The 22705-nt window shown below is 38.8% G+C and overlaps 2 protein-coding genes across 2 annotated transcripts; one reads left to right on the forward strand and one right to left on the reverse strand.

Moving 5' to 3' along the window:
- The first annotated feature begins 2803 nt into the window (after positions 1–2803).
- On the forward strand, positions 2804–6613 carry LOC121794299 (zinc finger CCCH domain-containing protein 30-like). Its single transcript, XM_042192399.1, has 2 exons — positions 2804–3084; positions 4113–6613. The coding sequence occupies exon 2, from the start codon at positions 4182–4184 to the stop codon at positions 6306–6308; it is 2127 nt and encodes a 708-aa protein (XP_042048333.1). The 5' UTR covers positions 2804–3084; positions 4113–4181; the 3' UTR covers positions 6309–6613.
- A 10391-nt stretch (positions 6614–17004) lies between these two features.
- On the reverse strand, positions 17005–19980 carry LOC121793677 (putative pentatricopeptide repeat-containing protein At5g52630). Its single transcript, XM_042191717.1, has one exon. The coding sequence runs from the start codon at positions 19358–19360 to the stop codon at positions 17531–17533; it is 1830 nt and encodes a 609-aa protein (XP_042047651.1). The 5' UTR covers positions 19361–19980; the 3' UTR covers positions 17005–17530.
- Between the last annotated feature and the right edge of the window lie 2725 nt (positions 19981–22705).

The raw sequence follows: 22705 nt of genomic DNA on the forward strand, positions 1-22705 counted from the left end.
TCATATCTCTTTTAGGAAATTATTTTAAATTTTCTATAGGCAAGTGATTTTTAAGTGAGCTAGTATTTGTTTTAAATTTGATTGATAATCTAATTACTTCTCAACATATTTAGTCGGAGTAAAAATTTGATGGTCCTTCCATACCAAGTGGCATGATGATTTGGTATACCTCACCAATAATTCCTTGACAAATGGATATAAAAAATGGTCCATATGCCACATCTATTTAACATCAATTTACTAATTTAAAGGTTTCATTAATCAATTTATAGAAAGTAGTATAATACTATTAAATATGGAATTATCGTACCATAAAATTAGAGTGAAATATACTCAAATATCTCTCTTATAAAATAAAAAATATTCTTATGTCGATTCAATTTTCATTCGGTGTTTTTATACAATATAGAGAAGAAATTATTTTCAATTCTCCATTCCTTTTGAATTCCATGGGTAAGTTTTCCTCCAAAGCTTTTTATAAAATATATATGTATGTGTTTGTTTGACTACATAGATAGTGGAATATGTTATTAATTGTATTTTTTAATATATTGTTTAAAATACTCTTTGCTTTTGATTTTATAATAGAAGTTCTTCTTTTATTAATAAGTTCAATTTAATTGTATAAAGATAAGATAGTGAATCCTCATATTAAATTTTAATAATAATTTTTAACACAATAATAATTGAAAGCTATATAAAATATAAGTTATAGTTATAATTTTATTTTTATAAATTATATATATATATATATATGAATATAAAATAAGAAAAAAATACTACTATTAAACAATTATAATAGTATAGTTTTTTTTCTTGACGTGGAAGAATGTAATACTATGATTACTTTTTTATGAGTGAAATATTATGAAGTTAATATACATATATATTGTATTATATGACATTGCCAATTCTAAGGTACGATAATTCTTATTTAATAGTATTATACTACTTTCCATAAATTGATTCATGACACCGTTAGATTATGGAATTGACTTTAAATAGATGTGGCATGTGAACCATTTTTTATATCCATTTGTCAAGGAATTATTGGTGAGGTATACCAAATCATCATGCCACTTGGTATGGAAGGACCATCAAATTTTTATTCATTTAGTCGATACTATAACATTCACAATAGTAAAATTATCAAAATATTCTGATATATCCTTAGGACGTGTTTGATACGCCTATAATTAAAAGTGGTGGCAAGAAACTCAATAAGAGTTTGATGGAGAAAGTAAGTGATACGAATTTGTTTTACTTTTACCTGTGTTTGATAATAATGAAAGTCTAACACCAATTAGTTATATACTCATATATGGTTTATAAATATATATCGAAAAATATAAGTCGGGTATTTCTTTTACCTTAGTTATATACTCGATATAATTAATTTCCCTTAGCATAACAGTGATACTACTTGAAATCTTCGCTAAATTGATCTTATTCAACAAACTTATATGCAAACGTCAACTTCAACAGGTGTGCTTACTATTAAAACTTTAGAGTAAAAAATAATAATATTGTACGCAAATATTGAAAATTCATTTGAAATTAACTGAATCTGCATGTTGATTAAATTTCATTATATTCAGTAAATTAAACCTTTTCCGGTTAAAATCACCTACTACGCGGCGCACGGTATCCTACTGATGACTATGAAGTGATTGAAGTCAACCACTCCCTTAGGAATAAAAATCACTTTTACTTTTCGTAATATTGTCGCGGATGTAAATTATTCAGGATGAAAATTTCGATTACAGAAAACACAAGATTTAGATTTTAAACAAATTATTTTAATTAATTACTTCAAAAATATAGTACTCCATAATTAATTAAAAAAATAAAAGAATGTGCAAGTGTTAAAGCATAACACACTCCCTCTCCACTAAAAACAAGAAGTTTGAAAACGGCACAAATTTAAATGCGAAATTGGTAAATAGTATGAGAGAGATAGAAATAAAAAATAATATGAATATTAGTAGTGGAAAAAGATGTTTACCTTATAACAGAAAAAACTTGCTAAAAATAAAAATTGATTAATTTTGTGTGATAAAGCAAAATGGCAAAAAGAAAATTATTATTTGTGGATAGAAAAAGTATTAGTAGTGGAGTATTAAATAATACTCCCCAGTCCAACAAAAAGTCTCGTGGATGAATGACACCGATTTTAATTAAAGATTGATAAAGTATAAATATAAAGAAGTAAATAAAGTATGGGAGAGAATGAGAAAAAATGAATAAGATTTAAAAAAATAAAATAAAAAATGAATAAATGGTAGGTATAAATTGTAAACAACTAGAATATAATAGAAATAATTTGAGAGAAACTATTATTACTACTACTTGTCTTATTTTAAGTGTAGCATTTTATATTCGACACAAATTTTACGCAATTTTGTTTTTGTAAGTGGAAAGTTAATCAAGTGAGTAAAAATAAAATAATGAGAGTAATATTTTTATTTAAAAACTGTATTAATGAAATGGTGAAATTATTTAAAACGGCTATCACAAGTACACACCATTCATTTGGTTACAAATTACTATAATTTAATCGTGTTATATTAGTGGTGGAGATTAATTGTGATTGAATTTAGCCAAAAATCTGACAAATTAATTTATTGGTGAGCTCTATCTCTATGGAAAGCGAATAATCTTTTTTTGACATCAAAATTTGCTCTAATTATATAGACCTTTAATATATTAATAAATAACATTAAATAAGCTAGTGATATTGCAAAGATCAAATTAGTCCAATTTAAGGCAGTATTCAGTATTTTTTAATTCAGCATATATTAAATAGAGAGAGAAAGAGAGAATAAACAAAAAAAACATTAGCATAGGAAATGGCGAAGAAAAAAGAGGGGAGAAGAAGAAGCTCTCTCTTTTTGTAGTCACAACTTCTCATTCGATTGCTCACTTTCTCTCTCTAGATCTGTGAATACACCTCCCCGTATTTGTAAAACCCCTATACCGATACACACGCTTAATTTTAAGTGTATATACACAGTAAAGATGACGCTTCTGCTGCTGCAGCTTGTGGGATAACCATCTTTACTCTTTTGAATTTGGTGTTAAATGGTGAGGAAAGTTTGCCTTTTTCAACGTTTTATGTGCTTGGTTTTTGCTGGTTTGGTGTGAGAAGTGTGTGTTTGTGTGGTTTAGTTTGTCTTTTTTTTTTATGCAGTATGTACTGGTGCTTGTACTTTACGCTTTATGAAAGTTTCAATCTTGATCCTTGTTGAACTTGTTTTATGTGTAAGAAAATTAATCAAGTTTAGATTTTTTTGAACTTGAGTGTGCAGGCATGCATGATACAAGGGTTCAAATTGTTGTTTTACTTGTTTTTCTTTTTCTGGTTTGGGTTTATTGAAGATGAATTAGGTATCTACTGTTCCATTTTTTGATGGATTTATTGATGTTTCTGTAGCTATGATTTGGAGTTTCTGATTTTTTGTACTGGGATTTCAGTTTTGAGGTGGTATATTTTTTTCTTTTGTGATCGTTGAATGGAAAAATTCATTTCAGTTTAGTTAATTCAGGATGACAATTTTTGAATTTGGAATACCGATTCAGATGCTTATTAGTGCTAGAGATGCCAAAAAAGATGAATTGATGATATTTTTAGTGTTTCTGATGTTTTGTTTGCCAGATTGAATAGTATAAGCTGTCAATGATCGACTTTTGGAATATCATTACTTTTCTTACTTGCTGGAATCTTAGTATTCTGAGTTTGAAATTGGTTGTTAAGATCACTTCTTACTTTTACCATTTACTACCTTTCCTATAATGATATACAGAGTATTGTTTTACTAGATTTTGCAGGTTGTTTTTTATGCAAATTTGATCCTATTTGATATGAACAGATAATACTCTTTATTCCTTTCTATCAGAAAATAGCATTTCCTCTCTTGTATACTATAATAAGTTTCTTTTGTTTGAGCCACAGATTTCTGATTTGCTTTCAGCCTTTCGTTCTAATATATCTTTCTTGTTTTTTCGATGTTAGGGCATCCTTTATTAGTAGGGTTTATTTTTTTATGAGTATTGTTGTTCACTTCACTTTCTGATTCGGAACTGGATTTTTTTTGTTTTCCTGTCTCATCCAGATGGATATCCGAAGCTGGAAATAGAACATCTTGACTCCTGTTGGATTTGACAATAGAGGAGCTGCAGCTATGAGTTTTAGTTTTCTGAATGTTGAAACTAAAGACACATTTACAAGCTTGCTCGAACACGCTGCCAACAATGATCTAGAGGGATTCAAGAAGTTTATTGGTTGCAACCCTTCAAGTGTTGACGAGGTTGGGCTGTGGTATGGGCGACAAAATGGCTCGAGTCAGATGGTTCTGCAGCATCTAACCCCCTTGATGGTGGCTGCTACTTATGGCAGCATTGATGTTCTGAAACTGATCGTCTCCTTACCCGAAGTTGATGTTAATCGCAACTGTGGTGTTGATAATAGCACAGCTCTTCACTGTGCTGCTTCAGGTGGATCGGTTAATGCAGTTGATGCTGTGAAACTGCTTCTGGCATCTGGTGCAGATCCAAATTTAACTGATGCCAATGGCCGTAGGCCTCTTGATGTTGTTGTTGTCTCTCCAAAGTCGCAGGCGACTAAATATTCCATTCAAATGATGCTCACAATGGGTACTTCCTTCGAGGAGGAGCACCATCTTAGAGTATTGATAGGTGCTTCGAGTCTGGACTCACCGCCGCTTTCACCATCTCTTGCAAGTGGGTCCCCCCGTTCTCCGGAGTTAGTGCCTTCTCCGGAGGGAATGAAATCCAATGATCTTCCTGCTTTGCCTGCACCCGAGAAGAAAGAATACCCTGTTGACCCTTCTTTACCTGACATCAAGAACAGCATCTACTCTACAGATGAATTTAGGATGTTTTCTTTCAAGGTCCGGCCTTGCTCACGTGCCTACTCGCACGACTGGACTGAGTGCCCCTTTGTTCACCCCGGTGAGAATGCTCGAAGAAGGGATCCTAGGAAGTACCACTACAGCTGTGTGCCATGTCCAGATTTTCGTAAGGGGGCTTGTCGAAGAGGGGACATGTGTGAATATGCTCACGGTGTTTTCGAGTGCTGGCTGCACCCTGCCCAGTACAGGACCCGGCTATGCAAGGATGGGACGAGCTGCAATAGAAGAGTTTGCTTCTTTGCTCACACACAAGAGGAGCTCAGACCCTTGTATGTCTCAACTGGCTCCGCTGTTCCTTCTCCTCGATCAAATGCCTCTGCTGCCAATGCCATGGATTTCGCTGCAGCAATGAGCCTTCTTCCTGGTTCACCATCTTCAGTTCCTGCCATGTCCCCATCTCCATTCACTCCGCCCATGTCTCCATCTGCCAACAGCGTTTCAAACCCAAGTTGGCAGTTCCAGCAAAATGTTCCAGCGCTGCATTTACCCGGAAGCAACTTCCAATCTAGTCGGCTGCGCTCGTCTCTTCATGCTAGAGATATTCCATTTGAAGACATGAATGCATTCGGAGATATGGATCTCCAGAAGCAGCAGCAGCTCTTAAATGAGCTGCCCCATCTCTCCCAGCCAAGTATTAGTGCTAATATGATGAACCGTTCTGTTCGTCCTAAAACCCTAACCCCTTCGAATCTGGAGGAAATTTTTTCTGTGGAGAGCTCATCTCCTCGATATTCAGATCAAACACTGGCATCGACTGTTTTCTCACCTACACACAAGTCAGCTGTCCTTAACCAATTCCAGCAGCAGCAACAGAGCATGCTTTCTCCAATCAAGACGACATTTTCACCAAGAAACGTCGATCACACCCTACTGCAGGGCCCTTTTGGAGTTCCCTCTTCCGGAAGAATGTCACCTCGTGCTGTGGAGCCTATCTCACCAATGAGTGCCCGGGTATCCATGCTAGCTCGACAGGAGAAGCAGCACCAACAATTTCGTAGTCTAAGCTCACGTGACCTTGGATCGAATGCTGCAGCTGCTGTCGCCTCCATGGAGGGGAATTGGTCGAAGTGGGGGTCCCCCAATGGTCAACCAGAGTGGGGTGTCAATGCTGATGACTTCGGGAAGCTGAAGAGATCTTCTTCTTTCGATCTTCTCAACCATGGTGAGGAACCTGATTTATCTTGGGTTCACTCTCTCGTTAAAGAATCCCCACAGGAAATGAAGGAAAAATCCGTGCCCCATGTCTCTGGCGCTACGGGTACTGCCACATCCTCTGGTGAAGGTGCGCATTTGAATAACGAGATTGAACAAGTTGACCAATCTGTTTTAGGTGCATGGCTCGAGCAAATGCAGCTTGATCAGCTCATGGCTCAGTAATATCAGAATCTTTCTTCTAAACCATTAGGTCCAGTTGATGAGATTTTTGGTGAAGATTCCAGCTTTGTGTTTCGGATTTTGTTGGTTGCTAGCTTTAGCAAAAGAAGGCAGTATAGTGCCATGCAAAGGACAATGGTCTGAGTATAAGGATAAACATAAGTATTTTTTTTGTTGCTATTTTTATTAATTCTTTTAAACTAGATGTTGAAAGAATGAGTAGTCAGCTGAGATGGTTGAAGAAACATCCGGTTTAGAGAAGAACTATCCTCAGTTTTACTGAAATATAAGAATTTTCTAGTTTCTTACCTTGTTATGTTCTTATCTAGTGAGTTACCAATATAAATCAGCTCAAGGGTCGTCGTAGATACGTGTCCCTACGGCTTAGAGGTGTCATTATGATCTTGCCATAGTTAATGTACTTGAAAAATATAGTCTTTCCATTGTTGTTGTGACTTGGAATAAGTTCATTTCAGGATAGGAAAGGAATGCATTATCTGATCACTGATGTAACATCGAGATAACGGGCGATTCGTTCTTGTTATCATCTTCGTTATATGCCTTTTGTTCTGTGGAATTTCCTTTCCTTCTTTATGCTAAATTCTTAATTTGCTTAGAATGTGAAAGTATTGCTTTCTGGAATTCCCTTTACATGTGGTGTTTGTAGTGTGTATTTATTTTAGGACTAGTGGATTATAAAGGTAGCATGGAACCTTATTTCAGTGGATTCCATGCTAAAAAGTTGGATTTGCGACTTCACAGATGATGTAGATGTAGATGTAGATGAGATGTGGACGTGGAATGCAACTTATTCTATCTTTTCTTTTCTTTTCTTTTCTTTTTTTTTTCTTTTTTTTGGATGGAATAATCAGACTTGATTTGGAAGGGATGATGATGATGATAATGTATGGCATGAATCTTGACTATGATTTGATTCCATTATAGGAGTGTGAGAGAGATATTTGCAGTATTTTTTTGTAGCTCTGTTGATCTTATGTTCTACTATACTGCAGTTTTTTATCCTCTTTTTTTTTTTTTATTTCGAAGCTGTAATGATCATTTGACTGTTACTGCACTCATATTATGAAAAAAGGGTAAATTTGGAGATATTAAATATTCTTTTTTGGGGTAATATATTGGAAAGTGAAAGTGGTGAAAAAGAGAAGACTTATCTCTTGAGCAAAATATCTCATCAACACTTGGTGTATTATTTCCATTTCCTTTATGAGTAGAGAGAATTATTCTGCTGATTTTACACTATTATTTAAGGTTGTTTGTCATATTAATTAGATTAAATTGTTGATAAAATAAAAATAGGAGCAAATAATCATGGGGTGTTCTTTTATTCCTTGGTTTTCACCTGGATTCAATAGTACAAATCCATTCTTGAAGCCACTTAAAAAAAATTATTTTTGCCATTATCATAGTACATAAATTAACAATATATTAATACCCATGGTAGTGGTGTGTAATGTTTATATAAGTGGGATTATTCAAGAAAGCATTGGAACCTCAACTAAGATTAATTTATTGGGATCCTAACGATTGATTTTGGTTTCAAGGAAGATGAAGGTGTGGGATTTTTGGATTGCATAAATAATTATTTGAAGGGTAGCATCTAACAAACGCTACAATATTCCTTATTCATGATTAATTAGTGCATGTTGCATTCAATACATTATTATTCTTTATATTCGATCGAACATCAAACATGGCATGATTTAGTATTGTTGATAATTTATTAGATTCTACTATTAATTTATGTAGCGACAATTCGAATATATGATCTTCATATCTTTGTGTTCCGGTGGGGTGTATCGCACTTAATTTAATTATCAACTAACATTCAAATTTATTTGTAAAAAAAAATTAAACATATTCCTACTTTTACTAATGCCAAGATTATTAGATTAAGTCATGCCTCTGTCACGTATTTAACTAAAGGAGGAATAAAATTAATGAACTGTAATTTGATTATATGAAATCTATGGATTTGATGATTGTGAGCATAATTGAAAATAAAATGTGAAAAATTATACACGAACAAGTGTCTTGAAATGTGAAGTAAAAGACAAAAGTCCATTATTGGATAATCTCATGCTTTCGGTGCTTACTTAGCTTTTTCATTGTCCAATTAATTTTGGTTACTATTGAGATAAACCACAATGCACCAGAAAACGACATAATTAGACTAAATCAACGATTCTTAATCAATCCCACTTGTCCTTTTCCCTTTCAAAATATGGGAAAAACACTAAAAAACCATTATTTCTGGTTTTTATGTAAATTTGTCACCATCACTTTTATCTCACTCGTCCTATTCAAAATCCTAATTTATTTACTTTTCTTTTCTCTCAAGGAAAAAAAATCAACTACTAATTGAGAACATGTATATATTAAGGTTACATATCAATCAGTCTTGTTTTTATTTATAATTGATTCTATAATGATGCATAATGTGATGTAATTATGTTATTGTAATTTCAAAACATTACTATTATTTCAAGATTTGTTTACTATTTGAACCAAAAACAAACATCTATGAAAAGGAGACAGACACGTCTGTGTGTAGCAGAAACAACAGGCAAAAACACTGGTGCATATTAAGTGTTGGGGAAGAAGTTGGATACATATTGTTGTCATCATTCGTGACTAATTTACATTATAACTAATTTAAATTGTTGCAAGTCAATTTTACATTTATAATTAATGTCTACATTTATTAGTTAAATAATTAAAGTTGAGGTAGTGTCTAAAAGGTTAGGTGGCCAGAAACAGCTAGCTACATTAATTTACGAAATTAAATAGTACTAAAATGGCTTAGATGGGAGTAACTCTAGTCGGTAAGTTTATTCATCGAAATACTTTTGTGAGTTTATATTTCACTAATATCTAAATTAGCGGTTGTATTAAGACTACTATACTTTAAATCTTTTTTAGTATGCGTGCTATGAAGAAGATAAGATGGATTTACTACAATACTAAAATGGTGAATTGGTCGCATAACTATACCTAAGAAAATAATGATTTAATTAACTTTAGCTTACATGATATGTGAGTCATGATAGTTGCCAAAAATTGCTTAATTGTTAAGTATGACATGACTCATGAGTCATGATGCCCTATACCCTAAGTGGCCAAGTCAAACGAGAATTAATTCAGAAATGATATCCATTGAAATTTGACGCCTAAGCTTTTTTGGGGTTGTAAGAGCATCTCCAGTGGGCGGACATCCCACTAGGACATCCACTAGGACATCTCAAAAACACCTTCTGCCACGTCACTAGAACTTCACATCCCACTGCCACGTCACTAGGACATCCCATCCTATGTCCGCCCTTCCCACTAGGACATCCCGCAATAAAAAAATCACAATAATTTAATTACGTAAAAACAGAAATATAATTTTGACACGGAATACGGGAAAGCAAAATACGGGCAAAAATACATATTCATAAAACATAAAAAACACATAGTTAGAAAAAAAGCAAAATACATAGTCATTCAAAAAAAAAGAAAAATACCTAATCCAACATCCCCGGCTCACTCCGCGCTGTCCTCGTCGCCCGTGCCGCCCCCGTCGCCCGTGCCATCACCGTCGCCCGTGCCGCCCCCATCGTCCCCTCCGCTAATCTTGGCGCCATCATCTCCAATGAAGGGCATCCCCAAATCGCGCCGACATCCATCGATGACATCCTTCAGCATCCTCTTGTACAGCGGATCGGTCGTGCTATGCCACCTATGCATGGTTCGGACCAAGCTTGTCGTTAACTGTGCGCGGGCGAGGCGGTCGATATCTTCTTGGGGAGCAGGGGCCTCCGATTCGACCTCGAACGACCCGCTACCGCCGCTGGTTCCCCTAGCCCTCCGCTGCGCAGCCTTTTGCCCAACCGGGCGACGACGACGGCGAGAGTCTGATTGCGGTAGCGGGGACACTTCGTCGGCTTCCGGGAGCTCGTGCGAACCAGCACTGCTGCTGTATTCACCGGAAGCGTTGATCTTCGTCCGCTTCGCCCAGCCCGATTCGACTCCCCCACAAAACTTTGGGGAATCCTTCACCACGAGAAAGGCCTCCCACTGGTCGAATTGTTTGAATTTCAAGGCTTTGTCAGGGTACTGAGCAAAGGCACGGTTCCGGACATCCTCCTCGGACATACCGCTGCTTGCCTGGCGGAGGTTGTTTTGGTAGAGGCCAGCAAATCGACTAAGCTTAGGCCTCAACCGCTCCCACTGTTTCCGGCACTATTCGGGAAGGCGACGCTTCGCCCCAGCCGGTTTGTGTGTGTGGTAGGCTTCAGCGATCCGATGCCACAGTCTGTCAATATGCTGGTTGGCACCGACATAGGGATCCTCGACAATTGCAATCCAAGCCTTCGCAAGCGCAACGTTTTCCCACTGGCTCCAGATCGTCCTCTTTCCCGTCTCCTCATCCTCCTCCTCTGCCACCGTTCGTGAGGAAGACCCTGGGGCTTTCCCCTTGCCCTTGCCACGTCCCTTCCCCCTGCCCCCGCTCATATCATCGGGCGTCTGCCTGACTGGAGATATCCACAACTCCTCAAAAGAGAAAGTGTCTATGCCGGTGAACTGAGTATCCGGAACATAAGTGGAAGGGGTATCAGTAGACTGCATATTCACAACCGGTCGATAGACATCGTCCGCTAGTGGTTCAGGACCCCTGCCACCCCCTCCCACATGCATCATCCCCGGCATCATCCCCGGCATCATCCCCGCCATCATCCCCGCCATCATCATATTTGGGGTCATGCCCCCCTTCCCCATCCCCGGCATCATCATATTTGGGGTCATGCCCCCCATCCCGGCTGCCCTGGGCATCATACCACCCATCTGTCCCATCCAATTGTACATATAAGGGGACATCATCCCACCCATGGCCCCCATCTGTCCCATTCCCGGTACCGTTGTCGCATTTCCGCTTACGTTTCCCTCCAGGTCGATGGGAAACGCCGGAGTCTGTGACTCGCTCGTGGCCGGGGAGTTCCTATCGTTCTCCATTAAAAGTAGAAATGAAATTTGTAGTAAAAGAAGAGAGAAACTTGTTAACAACAAGTGGTGCAAATGAAATGAAGTTCAACGAGCCGTATATATAGGGTTTAAAAAAATAAAAAAAATTCGGACGTCCGAGCGGGACGTCCGACCCTTGCCACAGTGGCGGACGTCCGCCCGCCCATCGCAGGGACGTCCGAGGACACCCGACGTCCTCACGGGACGTCCGTATCCGACCCTAAACGCCACAGTGGCGGACGTCCGGGTCGCCCATCGCGACGTCCGACCGGACGTCCGCCATTGGAGATGCTCTAAGGGCATCATTAACCCTGGCCCGTAATCAGGCTCCAAGTCCCCTCCATGTCATCATTCTCCTAAATTTAAGTCCCAAGCCACAACTCCTTTAACCCTGCAAGCCACAACCCGAGCCGCAACTAATAAATGACACTATTCACAACTTCAACATATTTTACTCGTATGCAATACGCTGAACAATTCAAGCCGGGAAAATACATTGTTCAGTCGAAAAAAGAAAATTACAAATCTTAGAAAAAAAAATTACAAATCCTAGAAAAAAAAATTTATCAAGCCCTTGAAAATAAAAATTACAATTCCTAGAAAAAATATTGAAATAATTTAGAGGAAAGAAATGGAGAAATTGGTGGAAGAATGTTGAAGAAATGGGTAAAAATAGGCAAAAATAATATAAAAAAAAGAAAAATAAATTTTTTGGGGGTTTGCGGCCCGTCCCGAAGCAATTAACCCTAGGCAGGGCCAGACCCCGGGAGCGTCCTCAGGCCGCAACTGCGGCCCCGGGACCGGCCCGGGCCACAACTTCCGCTCATCCAACGCAACGCAACGCCCGGGCCGGGACTCGCTTTTTGCGGCCCGGCCCCAAGCGTTAATGATGCCCTAAGTTTGTAGTACTCTTTTAGATAATAGTAACAAAATTGAAATTTTCTTGACAAATGTAATTTAGGGAGAGTAATTAGAATAATTGTAAATTATTAAAAAGATATTGTAACTCGAAACACCGGAGAGTTGAGAGCATCCACAACGGTGGACGGCGGCCCCGCGTCCGTCCGTGCCAGCGGCGAGGACGCATACCGTCGCCGCTGCGCTCGTGCCAGCGAGCAGGCGACGTGGCGGCTTACGATTGGGCAACGGCATAGCCGTCGCCTTTGAATTATTTTTTTTATTTTATTTTAAAATTCAATTTTTAATTATATAAAATGATAAAAAAAAATAAAAAAATATTTTCCAAATCCCAAAAATATGGTCGTTTTTTTCCCGTTTTTTCTGAATTTTTTTTGAATTTTTTATATTTTCCCCCCAAAATCATCTATAAATACACACATTCATCATCCATTTATCACATCAAATCATCTTTCATTCATCTCTCATTCATAATTCTCATACAAACTATCAACACATTCATCTCTCACTCAAAACTCAAATGGATTTCACCCATATTATGGCGGAAGCGGAGCGCGAAGAACAAGAATACTACGAACAACATCGTGCCGCTTACGAAGCATACGTCGCGGAGAATACCCCCGCTCCTCCTCCTCAACGAACCAGATCAAATCGCCGCTACATCCATCGTGACCGGGAGGGAGCCCACGAAAGGCTCGTTGCCGACTACTTTGCCGACCAGCCGCGGTTTCCGGCAGATTACTTCAGGCGCCGTTTTCGCATGTCAAAGCGCTTGTTCATGCGAATTGTCAACACATTGTCCGCACGTGTTGAATTCTTCCAAACAGGTCCAGATGCAGCCGGCCGGCAAAGTATCACGCTGTTGCAAAAGTGTACGTGTGCAATCCGACAACTCGCTACTGGGCAAACGGCCGACATCTTCGACGAGTATTTGCATATCGGTGAGTCCACTGGAATCCTTTGTCTAAAGAATTTTTGCGAGGGCGTTCGTTCAGCTTTCGGGGATGAATTCCTTCGGGCACCCACCACCGATGATTGCCAACGGTTGCTTCGTCTTCACGAATCAGTCCATGGCTTTCCCGGAATGCTTGGCAGCATTGACTGCATGCATTGGAGGTGGAAGAATTGTCCGACTGCTTGGAGGGGGCAACACTTGAGCGGTCACAAAGGCGGCGGCCCAACGCTTATCCTTGAGGCGGTCGCCGACTACCGCCTATGGATTTGGCATGCATATTTCGGCGTTGCTGGATCCAACAACGACTTGAATGTGCTATATTCTTCACCACTCTTCAATGATGTGATGAATGGTGTAGCACCGGCGATCGACTTCACCATCAACGGAAATAGATACCACATGGGTTACTATCTCGCCGATGGTATCTACCCACGGTGGTCGACTTTCGTGAAGACGTTCAACAACCAGCACGACCCGAGACGGGTTCTTTTTGCGCAGCGTCAAGAGTCCGCACGGAAAGACGTCGAAAGAGCTTTCGGGGTCCTTCAAGCCCGATTCAACATTGTTAAGTCCCCGGCTCGGCTATGGTACGTGAATAATATCGCCGACATCATGTTCACGTGTATTATCTTACACAACATGATTATAGCCGACGAAGGGCCGAGGGCGGCTAGCTTCCACGACGAGGACGAAGCCGGAAGCTCAACAACGAGGTCTCCCCCACGCCGAGGCGAGCATACGACGGTTGGCCAGAGAATCGAGACAAGGCACACAATGCGCGATACCCGAATCCACAATCAACTACAAGAAGACCTAATCAAACACATGTGGGCGAAATTCGGCAACGCTTAGTGGTTTTTTTAATTTTTAGTATTTTAATTATGTAATTTTTAATTTTTAGGATTTTAATTATGTCGTTTTTATTTTATTTGTCATTTGTAATATTATTTAGGTTTTTTTAATGAATTTTAGTATTATTGAAATGTTTTTGTTTAATTGAATTTTAAATTAATTGTGCTCGTTCTTGCGGAAGAACACAGCTGTGGGTGTTGTGCTCTTGCCAGAGAGCAGACAGAAAAAGTGGGGCCGGGCCCACAACCGTGCCGCTGGTAAGAGCACGGTTGTGGATGCTCCGAAGCTTGTCGGAGAAAATAACCAGAATACAAGTTTCATAATTATATAAGTGTAGTACTGTAATTATTGAGAAAATGATCAATCATAAACGATAAATTTCTAAATCAAGCTTTGTGTACGTAGCAATAAAATGATTAGATTTATCCGGAAAAAAGAAAGACTAATTGTACACATATTTTGATGCACTATATATAATTAAGGTTAGCATTTGGAATTAAACAACTTTCCAATCAAGTACTCCATATTGATTGATTATTTGATTACACTACAACATCATATTTAGTCACAGAGTAACAAAATTTTCAATATCAAATTTAAGGTATATACACAATTATGACCATATATACATTGGTTTCCCATTTTTTGTGTTATAATATAGTACTATGTTTTATTTCATTATTTTTGTTAAATACTGTACAATACGACCCTCAATTTTATTTATAGATAGAATTGAGTTCAATCCTTCTATAAGTTTTTTATTTTGAAAATACCGGGAGTGAACTTGAGTTTCTATGCACTATCCTCAAAATTCATCAAAAACTAGTTTTTGTTTCAATCCTTTTTTGTTTTTATGTCTAGCTTTTTCCCAATTCTTATTGTCTTTTCTGCTTTTAATTATCCTTTTTTGTTTTCTATTTTCCCGTACAATTAATATTCATAAAATTCTAACTATTTACACAAATCCTATGAGTTAACTTATTTGCATTGCTTAAATAATTTGAAAAAATATATATTTATTAGATAATTGATCGAATCTGTATCCATAAACTTGGATATGCGTACATGTATTATATAATGTCATGAAATTTAATTTAAAAAATCTTCTATCTAAAAAAATCTATTATTAATTTATTTATTTACTATTTTATCATAAAATTATTCAATTAAATATGTTTAAAAAAAATTGAATACACATACAATGATACAAAGATGTTATATTTTCGGTTACAAAATTTTAACCATAACTATATCATTTTGAGTTTTAGGCTAACCATTCGGGCCAATTGGAACCAACAAATTTATGGAGTAATTTTTTAATTAATACATTTCATTTGATAATTTTACAAATATAATAAATGAAATACAAATGAATGTTATTTCAACTCAAAACGAATATGTAACTCTTATGGAGACGAGAATACATTTTCGTCTTCAATAATTGTCATTTTCTATTTTTAGATAACTTTCCGTGATGAGCATAAAAATAAAATAATAAAATAAAGAGTATAATTTTGAAATAATGAACCAAAATATATATTTACATACAATTGAAAAAAAATACTGCTACTAACTTTTAACAATTTAAAAAAAAGTGATGAAAGTTGAAACCTAAATAATAGTAGAATTAACTGATTTCGAGTCAACCGACTCAACCCTATGGGCTCGGGTTAATTTCGATTTAATCATATCTGGTTGTGGTCTATTTAAATTAGGGTCGGGTCATTCATGTTACGATTATTTTCAAGCTATAAATATTTTAACCCTTTTCCTATCAAATTGTTGAGTTATGCGGGCCAATCCATGGATTTCAGGTTGAATCGACATTAGTAGGAATGATAGGTAGAAAAAAAATACTCTACGTCCCATAAGGACATTTTTCATTTTAGAATGTCCCATAAAATATCCTCTTCTATTTTTAGTACTAACTTCTTTCTCTCTAATAGAGTGAGCCTTATTCTCCACTAACAATATTATAATTACCTTTTCTTTCTATCTATCTATCTATTACTTTACCAATTGTGCGTTAATTCTCGTGTCGTCCCAATGTCTCTATTACGTTACCAATTATGCATTAATTCTCGTGTCGTCCAAATGTCCATATTTTTATGGGACGGAGGGAGTATATTATACTCCAGTTTATATGATGTTTGATGCTTAGTCGATGTCGACTACCCCTATGTCTCAACTGCTTTCAATACTGGCTTGGTCACCGTCGATTAAACTACATAGGGGCCAAGGATGCCCATGACTAGAGGCGGACCTACCTAGGGGGTTGGGGTCCATTGGAACCCCAACCATTTGTCTTTTTTCCTATAGCATATATTCATACATCACTTACCAAATTATTTTCTAGCGAAATTGGATAACTTGAACCTCCAGTATCAAAATCTTGCGTCCGCCACTCTCTATAGCCCTACCTATTCGACTAAACTACATAGGGGCCAACCGGCCAAGGATGCCCCATGAGCCCCTACCAATTTGAACTTTTATTTGTGTATTTGTATGATAACGAAGAATCGCAGATTGTTGGGGTTTGCATGTCACCTCCATCTGTTATCTTGTGTTCGAATATCCCTCAAACCTTTTGAAGTCTTTATTTTTTTCCTACTTTTCTTATAGTTCTGTTTTTTTTCCTTTGTGTTTTCTTTATAGTTTTCCATGTAACTTTCTTATGTTCAATTCTTCTTTAAACCTTTTTACATTTTTTTTAGTTTTTCTTTGTGTTTTGCTTATATTTTTTCTAGGAGTACTTTTTATGTTAATTTCATTTTTGTGTTTCCTTATGTTAATTTATGATTTTATAATTTTCTATTTTTTACATTTTGCTTATGTTTTGTTTTATTTTTTATTTTTAATTATTGTTATTAACAAAATTCTAGTACTATTTTATAGTCTATTAATTAACACATTATAAATAATAGTAGTATTCATTATTAAGGAAATCAAATACTATGTAAATATAAATTTAATTTTAAACTTGCTCTATACTATAAAAAACAATTTATCTTTGATTCATTTCTTTAACATTAATCTTTAATTTATCAAGAAAATCTATGATTAAAAATGTATAGAAAATTTATTGAAAGATACATAAGATAACTTCTGGCATTACTAGCAGTCTAGCACCGAAAAATACATGTACTAATTGTTAACATTGGCTTGGGGCCTCGTCAAAATCTTGGCTTCACCACTGTCCGATCACTGATAATCGGCGTACAGTAATGCCAGTTAATTTTATTAACTGTGGCATCATGCATGGATCTTCAACCTTGTCTAAAGAATTATTAAAAAAAAGCATGGATCTTCAATGAATTCAAAATTGATTACCATTCTTAATCTGCTATCCTTATCAGTAGAGTTTGAAGAAATTGAATCCTCCACTTTCATAGTTGAAGCCATTTTCAGTTGCTCAAATCTTGCACTACATTTTGTTTCCTCCAACTCTCGTCACAAGAGGAAGACATTGCCCACTCAATCACCAATAATCGCCACAAGAGCACTCCCCATTCTCAAACCTATGAAACCGGTTGTTGTCTCTCACGATTATGACCCTTCCGCTGCACTTGGATATGTACTTTATAGCAACATGGCAGTCACCACACACACGCAAGTTCTTCATAACCCTAATAGGCCTCTCGGGTGGGAAGGTGACGAGCGCAAAGGCAATGGCTAATCTCTCGCTGTGATACCTAATGCTCTCATTCTTCTCCTCTGCGCCAACTTCTCTCAGCACATGTGTTGTATCCATCACATAACCAGCCTGTTCCATGTCCTTCTCCAACTCCTTCAGCTTCCTATATATCTCCGATGAAAGCTCGTGTCTCCTCTCCCCTGCAGCAAATGCGTGAACCCTGTTCCCTTCCTCCACCCAGCTCAAACCCGGCTCCTTCTTCTGCCCGCGGTCTCTGAGCATCTTCCTCGCCCTTGCAGCCTCTTGGAACCTTCCAGAAGCCGCATAAGCATTGGATACTAGCATGTGTAGGCCCGGGCTCACATGCCCTAACTCGAAGACCCTATCAGCCACAGAGCTTGCCAGCTCTGTATTTCTATGAATCCGACATCCAGTCAAGAAAGCTCCCCAAACAGCCTCAGTCGCCAGCATAGGCATCTTCTCGATTAATTCCAATGCCTCCTGCAATTTCCCAGCTCGGCCAAGCAAGTCCACCATTGATGCATAATGCTGGCTTCCTGGCTCGATTCCGTAGTCCTTCATCTTTGCAAAATAATGCTTTCCTTCCTTCACTAAGCCGGCATGACTGCAAGCATAGAGTATACATAAAAATGTGATGAAATTTGGCTTTGTTCCCTTATTCACCATTTTCTCTAACAACTCAAACACCCTCCTTGTATGAGCATGCTGCGCCCAAGCAATCATCATCGCGTTCCACATCCCCAGATTTCTGTCCGAAACCTCGTTGAACACTCGAGAGGCATCCTCTATCAAGCCACTCTTCGAGTACATAGAGATCAAGGCACTACCAACAAAGCTAGTTTCATAGTAATACATCTTCAAGCATAAAGCATGCATTTGTCTCCCTAATTCATACAAAGTCGAATTCCCACAAACTCGAATTACACTCGAGAATGTGAAGTCGTTAACATCCAAACCTTCCCATAACGCAGCCTTGAAGAGTCTCAAGGCCTCTCCGTCCTCCCCTGTTTGGGCATAGCCGTATATCATCGTACTCCAGGATACCACATTTCTATCAGGCATTTCGCTGAACACCTTTCGCGCTTCACCTAAACTCCCACATTTTGCATACATATCAACAACAGAGCTCCCCACAAACACATCCGCATCAAACCCAGTTTTCATCGCGAGACAATGAACGGATTTCCCCATAAACTGATCGTTACTCATACCACAAGCTTTCATCACACACGGAAAAATATAATCATCAGGAATCATCCAATCGTTGCGACGCATCACCTTGAAATACTCAAATCCGTGAAAGGGAAGCTCATTTTGAGCGAAACATGATATGATTGAACTCCAAGTGGTGGAAGATTTGAATTGAGTTTCGTGAAATATTCGCTCCGAGCAATACGGGAGCTGGAGCTTGGAGTAGAAGTTGATCAAATGGTGGCAAACGAGAGGTATCAAATGGAGTCCTGATTTAACGACGTAGGCGTGAAGGGATTGGCCTTTGATGAGATTCCTGCCGCGAGTGAATCCGAGGAAGTGATTGCATATGATTCGGTAGTTTGATTCAAAACTGAGTTGATTGAGTGAATTCTGGGGATATTTTTGGGGAAGCGGCGGCGGTGGCTGTGACAATGGTTCTTCATGCGAAAGGCGAAGCATTTAGGGCGATTTGGGCATATTCAAGTAGATTTTGGGGGGTTTAAAGGTGAAGCTTGTGCTGTAATATAGTTCATCTTCAAGTTCAAAGAATGCATGCTTTCCTAGTTTAAACAGTGACAAATCCTCACACAGCCCAATCACACCCGAAAACGTGAAATTCTACGCAACCGTACATCATCACGCTCCATCACACCACCTTTCTGTCAGGAATTTCATCAAACACTCTCCTCGCATTGCCCAGACTCCCGAATTAAGGAACTCATTCGCATCAAAGAGCGTCTACCCCGCTAGAAATGAACAACAGATTGCCCCAAACTTAAGTCTTTGATTTTCGCAGACGAAATTCACATCACGCCGCAGCATCGACTCAAAATGTTGAAGTTGCTCATGCCAAACTGGAAAAGAGCTGCTTTGATTGAAGCATTGAGCTACTGGTTTGAAAATGGGAGTGGATGGCTGAGCTGGAAGTAGCCGTTGGTATTTGCCAGTTGGCAGTTGATTAGTTGTAGAATAATGCTGACTGTATTAGTAAAGTCATACTTAGAGCATCCACAGTGGTGCGGATGTCTCGGCGAACATCCCCGCGGACATCTAAAAAACACCTCCTGTCACGTCATAAGAACTTCCCACTGCACTGCCACGTCATAAGGACTTCCCACTGCACAGTGGCGGACATCCCCAAGGACATCTCGACGGACTTCCCACAATAATAAAAATCCACAAATTCACCAAACTAAACAATTTACGGAATACAAATTTCGCCACGATTACGGAATAAAAATTTCATTAAATAAAAAAAAGAAAGGTACATTTCAACAAAAAAACTAAAAAAAGTACACTTCGATAAATACAAATTCCATCAACGACGACCCCTCCGCTGCCATACTTTTTCAATTATATCATTCTGGAGTCGAATATGGGCTTGTTTTTGGCGCATGTCGGCAAATGCACGGACTCGCTCGACCTCGTCTTGGGGTATCCCCATACGTACATTGCCGGTGGTCACGCCGTGGCTTGGACCCGCAGCATCAGCATCATCATTGGCCTAATCCGTCAGTGATGGACCTTCATTTTCGACAATCATGTTATGCATGATGATACATGCGTACATCATATCGGCGATGCTGTCAGCATACCACAGCCATGATGGATCCTTCACTGCTGCCCATCAAGCCTGGAGCACACCAAATCCCTGCTACACATCCTTGCGTGTTGCCTCCTGACAACCCGCAAAATATACATTTTTTTCTTCTGTTGGGCATCTGATCGTATTCACAAAGACGGGCCACATAGGGTATATCCCATCAGCAAAATAATAACTCATGTTGTGCTGGTTGCCGTTGGCGAGGAAATTGACGGTCGGACCGACGCCCATGCACTGGTCGTTGAAAAGGGGCGACGACTGGAGGACGTTGATGTCGTTGTTCGACCCGGCTACTCCAAAATAGGCATGCCAAATCCACAGCCGGTAGTAAGCTACCGCTTCAAGGATCATCGTGGGATTCTTGCCCTTGAAACCCGTAGTGTACACCCCTTTCCAGGCAGCGGAGCAGTTCTTCCACTCCCAATGCATACAATTTATGCTGCCTAGCATCCCGGAAACACGTGCTGAGTCCCGTACATATCCAGCAGAGCCTGACAATCTTCGGGGGTAGGCTTCCGAAGATACCTATCCCCGAATATCTCCCTAACGTCCTGACAAAAATACTTTAGGAAATCGCGGGCAGTCGTCTCGCCGATGTGGAGGTACTCATCGAACTTGTCAGCCGCGCCTCCGTATGCCAGCTGCCTGATTGCGGCAGTGCACTTTTGAATCGGAGTGTGGCCGGGTTTACCAGCCGCATCCTCCGCACCCTGAAATACCTGTATCGACGCTCTAAAGCGCCCACGATACGCAGAAAGAGCGGACGATGCATCCTAAAACGTCGCTGGAACATATTCTCCCCAAATCGTGGCTCCGGAGCGAAGTAATCCTCGTACAACCGACGGTGTGCAGCGAGGTGGTCCCGGGGTACCGTAGATCGACGATGGATGGGTCGGGGTACCGCCGGCGCCAAAGCCGCCTGTATCTCCCTCTCCGCTGCCTCCCGCACACGTGCATGAATTCGCCTCGTTATGTCATCATACCCCCCACCACTACCACCCGACCGCTACCGCCCTCACCAAAGCCATTACCACTACCAGTCATTCTGGATATATAAAAGAAATGTAGAGAGAGATACTCGTTAATACAAGTGGTGCGAATGAAATGAAGTTCAACGAGCCATATTTATAGAATTTTTGAAAAAAAATATAAAATAATCGGGACGTCCGCGCGGACGTCCGTGGGGTCAACGCAATGGCAGACGTCCGCAAGGACGTCGCGACAGACGTCCCTGGAACGCCGCGGAACTCCGGTGTCCACAGCGGACATCCGTATCCGCGTCACCGCTGCGCAATGGCGGACGTCCCGCGCGGAACTCTGGCACGCCGGCCGAACGTCCGCCGGGACGGGCGCTATTGTGGATGCTCTTAGCTCATGACATAGATTAGCTAGGATATAAGTAGTCTTAGCTACTCATTTGTAAAAAGTAATTTTTCACAAAAAGTTTAATAAAAAGAAATTCTCTATGTTGGTTCATCTTCTCCCCCTTTTGTCTGGTATGTTTCTGTGTTTGGTATGAAGAAATCTCAGTCCAATTTATCATTTCTACACAAAATACCCGAGTCCGCAGCGCGGTGTTTATTCAGAAATCAGACGGCGGAGGATTAGCTTTTTTGTTTTGGGGGGCGGGGTTGGGGGGTGCATTTTTTAAATTTCCAATTTTTTATCAATATTTATAATGATTAGATGTAAATTAAAAGGTTTCTAATTAAATAGTAGGAGTAAAAATAAAATATAGTTAGATACTCCACAAAACTGGATATTATTATCAAATATAAACTAAATAAGTAATTATTCTGAAATTAAGAAAAAATTTTATTAGCAAAGTTAAGAAATTACGAATCTTAGAAATTGAACTATTTTCTTCAATGTTTGAATTTTGTACTACTATTTTATTGTATATTATCAAATTTATTGTTTTAAACAGAATATGTGCCAAATAAATAGTACTATATTCTTGGTTATTGAAAAATAATCTAATTTTGTTAATTAATCTTCCGCTTTAAGTTGTTTTCCCCACTTTATCAATCTAACATTGGTCTCTAGATTTATAACAATAAAAAAAATCAAAATTAAGTTTATCTACTAATTAAAAAGGAAGGGTATTGAATCGGGCACCCGCACATTCCTACACCCGATTTTGGACAGTTCCTCGCACCCGACTCCAACCCGACAATAAACTTGAGTAACATTATTAGGTA

This window comes from Salvia splendens, chromosome 3 (assembly GCF_004379255.2).
Source record: "Salvia splendens isolate huo1 chromosome 3, SspV2, whole genome shotgun sequence".
In the NCBI taxonomy this organism is placed as follows: domain Eukaryota; kingdom Viridiplantae; phylum Streptophyta; class Magnoliopsida; order Lamiales; family Lamiaceae; genus Salvia; species Salvia splendens.